This window comes from Amphiprion ocellaris, chromosome 8, assembly GCF_022539595.1.
Source record: "Amphiprion ocellaris isolate individual 3 ecotype Okinawa chromosome 8, ASM2253959v1, whole genome shotgun sequence".
Classification (NCBI taxonomy): domain Eukaryota; kingdom Metazoa; phylum Chordata; class Actinopteri; family Pomacentridae; genus Amphiprion; species Amphiprion ocellaris.
Genome location: NC_072773.1, coordinates 24,838,469 through 24,848,509, shown reverse-complemented (window position 1 = coordinate 24,848,509; position 10,041 = coordinate 24,838,469). Strand labels below are relative to the sequence as shown.

At 41.7% G+C, this 10,041-nt stretch overlaps 1 protein-coding gene across 8 annotated transcripts in view; it reads right to left on the bottom strand.

The window, feature by feature from the left end:
* Positions 1 to 295: 295 nt before the first annotated feature.
* The window catches only part of LOC111588708 (IQ motif and SEC7 domain-containing protein 1-like), a 95,283-nt gene continuing 85,537 nt past the window's right edge, over positions 296 to 10,041 (bottom strand). For 7 of the 8 annotated variants that reach the window (XM_055012781.1, XM_023299221.3, XM_023299215.3 and 4 more), the window contains 6 exons: positions 8,257 to 8,382; positions 8,067 to 8,166; positions 7,662 to 7,823; positions 7,122 to 7,298; positions 5,395 to 5,444; positions 296 to 4,048 (listed from right to left, as the gene is read on the bottom strand). In XM_055012781.1, the coding sequence (XP_054868756.1) occupies positions 3,512 to 4,048; positions 5,395 to 5,444; positions 7,122 to 7,298; positions 7,662 to 7,823; positions 8,067 to 8,166; positions 8,257 to 8,382 (1,152 nt within the window). In that variant the 3' untranslated portion in view covers positions 296 to 3,511. The remainder of the gene's footprint in view (positions 4,049 to 5,394; positions 5,445 to 7,121; positions 7,299 to 7,661; positions 7,824 to 8,066; positions 8,167 to 8,256; positions 8,383 to 10,041) is intronic. The other variant, XM_055012782.1, reaches the window with a different exon arrangement.

Genomic DNA, 10,041 nt, shown 5'->3' with positions numbered 1-10,041 from the left:
TGTATGAACAATCACCTTCACTGGCTGAGGAACACTGCAGTTGGTACACTTTTCACCCATAGGTGGTGTCATGGCACATATTTTCTATCTCATTTCATGTCCCTTTAATGCATGCCCTCTAGTGGAAATGCTGTACCACTAGTATTGTTGGACTCTGGAAGTGAAAGATACGAAAGCCTAAAGATAAAGCACTAATGTGTATTACATTACGCACACAAGAAAGAAAAAAAAATGTAATTTTTCCTTTGATTCACAGTGACAGCAGCTGTGATGGAGAGCAAGAACAACACATGTGTACCATAAGTCATATATTCGTTTATTTTGCGTTCTCAACATTGTCACAGTTGAAGTTTTACAATAACTGGGGTCTTAATGACTCACTACTCACTGTACAAACAGAATGCACATATAAATGAGGCCATTCCTGTCTTTTCCTCTTTTTTTCAAATGTGTCTCACGCCAGACTGAACAGCTTGCAGCAGGATGTGTCATTTGTCTGTGTGTACATTATGTGCATGTGTGGGTGTGTGTGTGTGTGAGTGAAGGGGGGGTTGCATGTATGAAAAGAGAGCTGGATGTAAATGGCAGCAAACTTTCTAACAGTCTGTTTTTTGAGTTCTACAGCAAATGTCAGTTCAAGACAGCTGGAGGCAGAGACAATCGATATGTTCATATATCACCCCTCACACCCATCTGTGAGGTGATGTATATACATCCTGATCTTAACTGCAGATCTCAGAATAGAGTACTGATCATATACACATTATGTACATCTCCTTTAAACCCCAGTCTTGGTCCCTTTACAGCTTCATAAAGATAAACCCTCCTAACCAAGCAGTTCATCGGCTTGCACATCAAAATCCCGTATTTACACAATGAAAGCCCTCAGCGACGGAAGTGCAATGTTCTTCATGTTTGTAATTTACACAATGGCTTTGTTGATGAAATGCATGCTGAGCTTCAATAACTACCAGGATAACATGGAACAACAAGAGCACGTCAACATCAGAAAAATTCAAACGTAATCAAAAACCAAAGGATAAGTCTAAATTTATAGGCTGATTCTTTTCTTTTTCCCATCAGCTCACAGTGAATAGGACACATGATGCATCAGATCCATGCAGTGCATTGTTGGGGTACGTTCTCACAAAGAATGACCGTAGACATTTGAAGCACTACAACACACACTGAAAAAAACAGACTCATCGGTTTCACATCGTCCCAAGAATTCAGAATTATAGCAAAGATATGAAATCAATGGAAAGACACATTCAGCTCAACGTTAATGTCCCGTATGTGATATGTCTGTTGTCTGAACTTGCTGCGTTGATTCACACGAGGAGAAATGTTTGAGAAGAAGCCTGACTTATGGCAACACTTTTATTTGTGAATGTTAAAATACATTTACAACCTGAATATTGGGACAAACAGTTTACTGTCACTAATTTACACACTAGAATAGACTCTTATTTGTAGAATGTAGAAAGTTATTCTTTACATATACCCAGTTCTTTTGTTCAGTTTGCATTTTGTAAATTATAACTGCATTTCCTGAAAAAATGAAAGTGTTCTTTCATATGTGCTTATCCAGCAAAATATTTCTGTTCAGCCCAAGGAGAAGCATATTTCTTTTATTAAAATATATACACACATTCTTCTTTCCGCTGTGAACTATGTAAGTATTTATATATTTTTAAATGAAAAAAAAGGTTTTTTTTTTCACCTGAATCTCATCCTGGACAACAAGATTAAAGACCTCCACTCTCAGTACAAGTCTGCATTTTCTGAACATGATTGCACTTAAACTTGCTATGGTAACACTGATTTGTTATACAATGTGCAGAGGATAGCCTCACATCAATAACATTACATGCAAAAAATCACTTACTAGACATTCCACTGAACTCCAAGTCTGTACCTCTCCTAAGACCACGAGGACAGCCAGACATTAATTTACCGAGAAAAGGACTCTGACAGGGGTCAAAAAACAAAAATAAATAAATAATGACGCAACATGAAAAACGCACAAATAGGAGGGAAACCTTTGCTTGTTCTTAATGTACAAAATCAGTACAAAGATATTGCACATATAATAGAAAAAGATGATAAAAATACTTCACTATGCAAGAACTGATTTTATTCACTCATCAAATCTTTGCCGGTGAATAAGAAAATATTCGAAACAAGGCAAAAGAAGATGTACGAAGTGTTTCTGTTTTTGATTTTCAGAGTCGAGAAAGCAGCTGCCGCATATGCTGAAGGCAACAGACTTAACATGTTCAACACGCTCTGTGGGTCAATGTGTAACTGAGCCTCAAAGTGCAAAAAATGTCTTATCACTTCTGTTCTTCACTGCTTTTTTTTTTGTGTTGTTTTTTTTTTTTTTTTTTTACAATTTAAGCAGCCACAGTTTGAGAAGTAAACAGAGCTAGCAAGCTACCGATCTAGTTTGTCAACAGCAAGAGTTGACAGGAAAAGTCTGCTTTGAGGCTTCAGCTATGATGGCACAGCATTGTGAGGCCCATATGCAACAGCTGCCATCCAGAGGCTCCTTCTGATTCATTTGAAAGGCGAAAATTCCAGAACAGATTACAGGCCGAACTAAATGGGAGTTCACTCCTACCAGATCTACATCCTGTTACCACTGAGTCAGTATAATACTGGTAAAATTCATTTTTGCTGATAATAATAATTGTAAGTATAATCTTACAAATTACTTTACACACAATATACTGTACATGAAGTCTTGACTAAATAGATTATGCATTAATAATTGGCACATTTATTTATGAGAGCTAGGAGACAACACATATAGCTGTCATCTACAGTAAATACAGCACTAGAACTACTATGACCGACTCAGTCGAGTTGTTTACCTGTCCTTTGATTTAAGTTAGTGTGAAATGATTATATCTAGGTTTTTTCACTACATATGAGCTCTACGGGAGGCAACAACAAATAGCATTCATATGATGGTTGGATCTGCAAACCAAAGATTTGAAAGTTGACTTCCAAAAAGGCTGTGCACAAGAAATTATGCCACTGTGACAGAGAAAAAACAGTCAGTCATGTTCTCATCTCAGGCCATCTTTCCTCCTGATTATGCGTAGGTAAGACAAGTTACTGAGGGAATGGAGCGGCTTGGTGAGAAAACACAGTTTCTCTTCAGCCATCACGGCCGGGCGGTTGTTGTGTGTGTTTGTGTGCGGAAAACAAAGAGCATCTTCCTGTGCAGAACCTCCCCCCCCCCAACAAACCCCACACAAAACCCTGATGGGACCAAAGCCCCTGCTCAGGCAAACTAGTAAAAGGCCCCTAGTGGAAGATTTGAGTCCGATTTCCATCCTGCATATTAGAGTGAAAAAAGGTGACTGCGTGTGATTGGTTTCCATCACAGCAGCACAAACACAGTGGACAGGCCATAGAGTTATGCTGTCAGTCCCTTTGGTGTAAGCAATTGTCCCTCCTTCCTTAAGTCCTCTCCTTGCTTCTCCTCTCTGCGTTAGGAGCATCACACTACGGTGCTGATGCCACTGTGTTTGGGTTTGGGTCCGCCGGGCGCCGATCCCGACTGCTGGCTGTGGTGGTGAGAAGTGTGCTGCGAGTGCGAGACGTGATGCGGATGCTCCCTGTAATGGCTGTGCTGCGAGTGGCCGTGTTGGTGTGCGTGTGAGGTGTAGGCCGGGTGCTGGTGGTACTGCGTGTGGGGGGGCGGGTGGTAGTGGTGGTGGTGGTGGTAAGGCGGTGGGTTCTGCGGGACTTGGCAGTACTGGGAATGGTGGCCGTGGTGCTGGGCCTGAACTGCGTGGACCACCTGCGCCGTGTGATGCAGGTTGGTCGGGTGGGGCTTGTGGGATATGAGAGTGGGGTGACCGGGCGGAGGGAAAGGGGGGTGGCTCTGAGATGGCGGTTTCCCTCGCTTGCTGCCAAAGAGCGACCCGAGGATGGAAGTCGATGCTGAGTTAGGGATGGAGGGATGGCCGCGGGGGGCGCCCTCACGCGGCGTGGTGGCTCTTCTTCGTGTGTTTGGACTGCTAATGATGGACCCCTGCAGGAGGGAAAGAAGGCAACAGCACGTCTGTAAGACACTGTGCTACTGCACAACACCTACTAAACTGCAGCTACAAGGCACCAGCAGGATGGAGTCACAGTTTTCTTATTTCAGATAAACAAGTAGCAAAATGTTATAGGGCATGCAAATGAGAAACTGAAAATGTTTTCATGAGAGGCAGCAGCAACACGAGGAATATTTCAGGTTGGGTGAACACTTGATGATGAAGGGAGCCTATGTTCAAAGAAGCTCTGCTGTTAGGGAGCTAACTTTTTTGAAACAGTAAATCTGTAACAAAAGAAATTACATAAATACTGTTAGGAGCAAAGAAAATGACATTAAGAGGGGGAGAGAAAAAAAACCATTTCATCTTCATTGCAGTCAGTGTGCCAAACCCTCTAAGAGTCACACATGCAACTTGTTATAATCAATGGAGGCATAGTTTCCACATGCAGAGGGTGTGACAGGCAAACTCGTCATCCACACTTTAGCATTCAACTAGAAGTCAGAAGGCAGGAGGAACTAAGCTCTTGTGTGCAGACTTCACAACAGGCCTGTACACTTTCCCCCTGTTTTTGGGTCCAACACTACTCGGTGTCCAGGTATGAATTCCCCTACAAAAAGCTTTTCCTTTGGCACATGCTTCGTCTAAGACTGGAGAGAGACCATAAAATGTCTTTGAAAGCAGAAAGAATGAAATTTCCAGGGTCCCAGACTTCAACCCACCACATGAACTCATGGACACATGAAATGAGTGAAACATGAATGAATGAAATCCACATCTCTCTAAGTCCATGTGAAGCCCATCAGTAGACCTCTGCCTATGAAGGCTATGTTCCTCCCTGAACCTACAGCATTTAAAAGAGGTTGTGGATAAGAGAAAAAAAAGAAAGACCCAGACAGGGAGAAGGGCTGAAAGAGGTGGACAGTTTCCTAGTGTACTTTCAGAGCTACCACCCTGCCAAAGAGAAGAACCAAATGAAAACCGCTTGGATGTGATTGAATGAAAGACAGAGACAGGCGACAAAGGGGGAGGGGATCAGAGGAGGCATTAGTAGAGTCATGCTTGCTTGAAGGTACAGTGTATATTGGTCATATAACATGACCAAAACAGGAGATCTCTGGCTTCCAAAAAGGGGCAGGATCAGAGGCAGGCAACCCATGCATGCACACTAACTGAGGCAAGCAGGTTATAAGGCATCCCAGGAATAAAAATAAATGATCCAAACAAATGGACTGAGTCTATGAAGCAAAGAAGGTGTAAGACCAAAAATAAATGGAGTGTTTCACAGTGCACATCATCACATAGAGAGTAGCTTGGATACCAGCTGCTTCCAACTTACTTCCATATTGCTGTCTAGTGATCCTGCACTGCTGCGACGCCCCCGCTTGCCTGCCCGAGACATGCAATACCAGAGATTAGAGATCGACAGCACTTCTGGATCGACTACAGACGTTTAGGCCGCCCACCAGTCCCATAGGGGGCAGTGCAGTGGATTGTGACTGTGAGTAAGGTCCAAAATATGGGCGGGAAGAGGGGGAGAGGGCATTCAGGTCTGAGAAGGTGGTGGTTGACAGGTGGTACGGTGGATTTCTTTTACGGTGAAGTCTTCGCTCAATTTGGAAACTAAATGCTAAAGCTGCATTGAATTTTCGCTAATTTCATTTTTACAATCGCACTTCGAACCAGAGGCTGAGGCAAGTAATACTAAAAAATTTTTCATTGCATAAATCTCAACCAATATGGACTCCATAAGCAGGACGTCTTATTGACCAAGGTAATGTCCACTGGGGGGAATTTTACCAAAAAGACTTGCCACCTATTTCTCAAAAAAACCTCAAACACGATTGATGCCGAAACAAACTTTTCCCATGATTTCTCAGTGACAGTCACAAAGGAGGGGACACATTAAAAGCGATACAGTGGTTGCTGCACATGGAATGTACAGGCATATACAGGTCTGAGGGTGGACAGAGCACTTTTGCCATTGTTAGGCACATTCAGCCAATGATATATGACCAATAATTACACATAAACAGGAAAGTCCCTGATGTGTATGGACATAACACAGTAAATACACATGGAATGGAGTATGGCAGGAAAGAAAAAAAAAGAAAACACTTAAGAAAAATGGCCCCACTAACATGCCACATCCTGCATCGAAAAACGCAGGAGACAGGAGGGCAGAGAGACGTCTATAGACTTCTTCACTGTCTGACCTATCATTTCCCATTGAGGTAGTGATCATAAGAGCAAAGCAGATCATATTACCAACAGTGAGGCAGACCCCCTAACTGGATTTCACTTTGTTATCAAGTTAATCACCTGATAACTTTGCATAGCGGTTATCTGTAATGAATGAGATGTATTCTTGCTTCAGAGACAGCAGCTGTGTAAAACACTGATATTCATGGATATGAAATGACTGTTAACGCCTAAATCTTGTTCTCGTCGCTGTTTAAAGGATGGTACACGGCAGCACTGATTTGTTTGGTTCACAAATATAAGCGAGAGGAAATGATACACATGAGTTCTGAAAATAAAGAAAACAGATCATTATAAAATGTCTTTGGAGAAAACAAACTCAGAAATGCAGAAGTGCTGAGTAACGAAAAAAGTGACGATTAAAAACATGGATGGAAATGCTGGTAAATAAACTCATCCAAATGAACAGGGGTGAGAACTGCCCGTCAATTTCATTCATCACTGAGAAGACAAATCTAGAAAAACTGCAACACTAAACCTCTTCTCAAGCAGGTCTGTATTCAGTCTTTTAATCGTGGAACGTTGGAGCACACTTTAGGTCTCTCTAAAACAAAGAATGCTGAGAACAAAGCAAGTTAAACATCGAAGGAAATACCGTTCAGACCAAACCATCCAATCATGAAGGAGTTAGATAATGGATTTTAAAGGGGAGGACTCTAAAAATCAATGTATGGTGCCGTGAAACAACATTTTGCTATTTTTATCCCCTTGATATCATCACAGAGAGGTGGATGACAGAAGGAGAGTACGTTCTATTCTCCAGTAAAGAACCAGCTGTTAAGAACAAAGACATTTTGGCTATACCTGCTTCAGAGAGGTCTCTCAGGGAGCTGCTGAGGGCGCTCCTCTTCAGGCCCTCCCCCATGGCATAGCTGTCATCCAGACTGGCACGGTTCATGTTGCCGTTGCCAGCTTCCTTCTTCAGACCGGAGCTCTGCGACATGCTGGGCCTCACCACCCCCTTCTGTTTCTCCAGCTCAGCTGTGGAAAGGAGCCATGGAAAGACTGAGGTAAGTGGCAGTGGTTTTACGTCCCACTCTGGCCAGGAAACGACTTTTAAACTTTCCTCACGTCTAGTCAGCCACCTTTCACTGTCTGAAACTGCACGAGGAATCCAATATGAATACATTTCGACATCTTTTTTGTCTCGTTTGAGACTATTCAGACGTCTGTGAGTGTCCAGAATAACCTGCCGTCCCTTTTGGTAGCCATCCTGTGAACTCTAAACATTCTCCCTTGTAAACTGCTGCAGTTGAGTAATGAGGACCATGCCCTGTTTCTGCTTCACACAGCCTGAAGTGGAAAAGACTTAGAGGGGGATGGGAGGGGAAAAAGTCAGCTCACACTCTATTCTGTATTTCTCCATTTCCTGGACCTCTGCAATGGACTCTCGCAGGTCATCTGTGAACTTCTTGCGGTCCTGGGGGTTGGGCGCATTGAAGTTGATGAGCACTTTGATGTCTGCACCCGGTATCGCTGATGTAAGTCTGATCCCATTTGGGTAATCTGGGGAAATGGCAAACAGTCAGGGAGAGACATTTATAAAAAAGGCAATTGATCAAAATGGAGGCGAAACACATTGGCCGAATCTGTGTGAAGTTTAGACAGTATAAACAATGTCACAGCGCATTGGTTTGATTGCCCATTTCTGCTGGATATGTTACTGTGCTACATCAAACCTCGGGAGGTAAACACTGTCAGCGAACATGCAGCAGGGATGTATGGAGGGGATAAAACGGAGACACTTACACTGATTTTCAAACAGCATGACTTGCATCCCGTACAGAGAGAAAGACTGTCTGAAGCTGTATGTCACCGAATTCTTCTTTTTCTGGAATATCTTAGTTACCTGAAATTATGCAGAGAGAATACCATAAGGGTTGGAGAGGAGAGGGGGGATTAGAGGGGAGGAGATTAGAGGGGAGGAGAGGGCTTTTACCACTAGGAGGTCATTGAACAGGAAGATCTCCCGCTGGTGCAGGCCCAACTTCTGGAGCTTGTTGGGATCTGGCACTTCAAACAGGCGGCAGTAACACACCAGTCGGCGATGGGGCAGCGACAGCACCTACGAGGCAGAAGGAAACAGCACAGATACACTTTAGAGATAATTATGGCCTCAGTCGACAGCGTAATAAGGAACAGAAGCTACTCTTCAACTGAGAAGAATTTAAAGAAGGTATAGTCGAGGGACGACTGATTTATTCCTTCTCTATGTTTCTGATCCTTGAAGCTATTTGTGTCGATGTACACAAACATGTATTAACGTCGTTAGATACTACTGTTGGATGAGTTCATTTGTCCCATTAAAAGATGACAGACTTTATTTTCTTTGTGGCAATCCCATAAAAAGATGAGAAGAACAACAACAAACTCACGAGAATTAATAATTAGTAAGTATTGACTGTGTATGATCCAATATATAAATGAACAAACATAATCAATTGTTCTCTAAGAAATTAATGGATGAGGAGACAGTAACAAATGTGAAGATAGATGATATTTCCTTCACTGAGTCTATTCATTTTTTAAAGTATCAGGATACGTGTATTATTATAGATCAACAAACTAACATCATAACGACTAACTGTAGGAAAACTTGGCCTTGTTGAAGTTCTTATTCTGTATATTTTAAAATGGAAACTAGGAGGGAAGTTTTTCTCAAAGTAACAACTAATGGGGGATAAAAAATAAAACTCCATGCTTCGCTTGTTGTCATTTGAACACATGCTTTTGTTTCATGAGTACAATTTAACTGCATGAAACAGGAGCAATGCTGCCTTCTTTTTTATTGAGGTTACCATATGCACTGATGTAAATTCTTCAACTTTTAACCAGAATTTTTAGGCACCCTGAGATACAAGAAAGCTAGTACTAGTATACTGAGCATTAATGGATTACAAACTAATGTACTACTAGTGCAGTGATGGGGTATATCTCTTGCTTTGAAGATCTGAGGACTGTACCATGAAGCAAGTTTGACATGATCAGTCTTTCTTTGTGGAACAAAAGTTAAAACCCCAGTTAGGGACGAGTATCACAACAGTGGATGAAAACTTTCTTTGTTATCTAAGCTGTCTTCTTCCAATTCTGTTTGCAGTCACATAAAAGAGGGCGTTTTAACACATCATGTGACTCTTCTTCTACACTGAATGGACCAATCATGTGCAGTCTCTGTCTGAGGAACAGGTTGTTAGAATGGAGAGCTATATAGAATCGAAAACATTTTTACAGCAACAGCAAATGATGCAAGAGAGGAATGCAGTGCAAAAAATAATTATTAATAATTGTGTAATTTAATATATTTATTTTTATCAACATGATAGCTGCACATTAGAGATATTAAACTTTAAACTTCATTCATTAAAACTTGATATTGAAGAAGCCTGTTTAGGGCTGACACTGCATTATAATGAATGATATCACTTCAGTTTCTGTTACTGACTGAACATCATCTGTAATAAATATAAAAAGCTGCAGTACCTGCAGTGTAAAATAGACTTGGCAACTAATCAGGACCAAACCTAAAAACATATTTATGCATTTTCTGCACCACTAACTGAATGTATATAGGTTCCCATGGCAACGCAACATATACAGAGTAAGACTGTAACTGTACGGGTTTATTCAGTGGTTTTAGTAACATACAGGCCAGCAGGTTGGCACATATAACATATTCCCTTAACTGAGAATCTGTATCAATCATAGTAACTGTCAGGAGACAAAT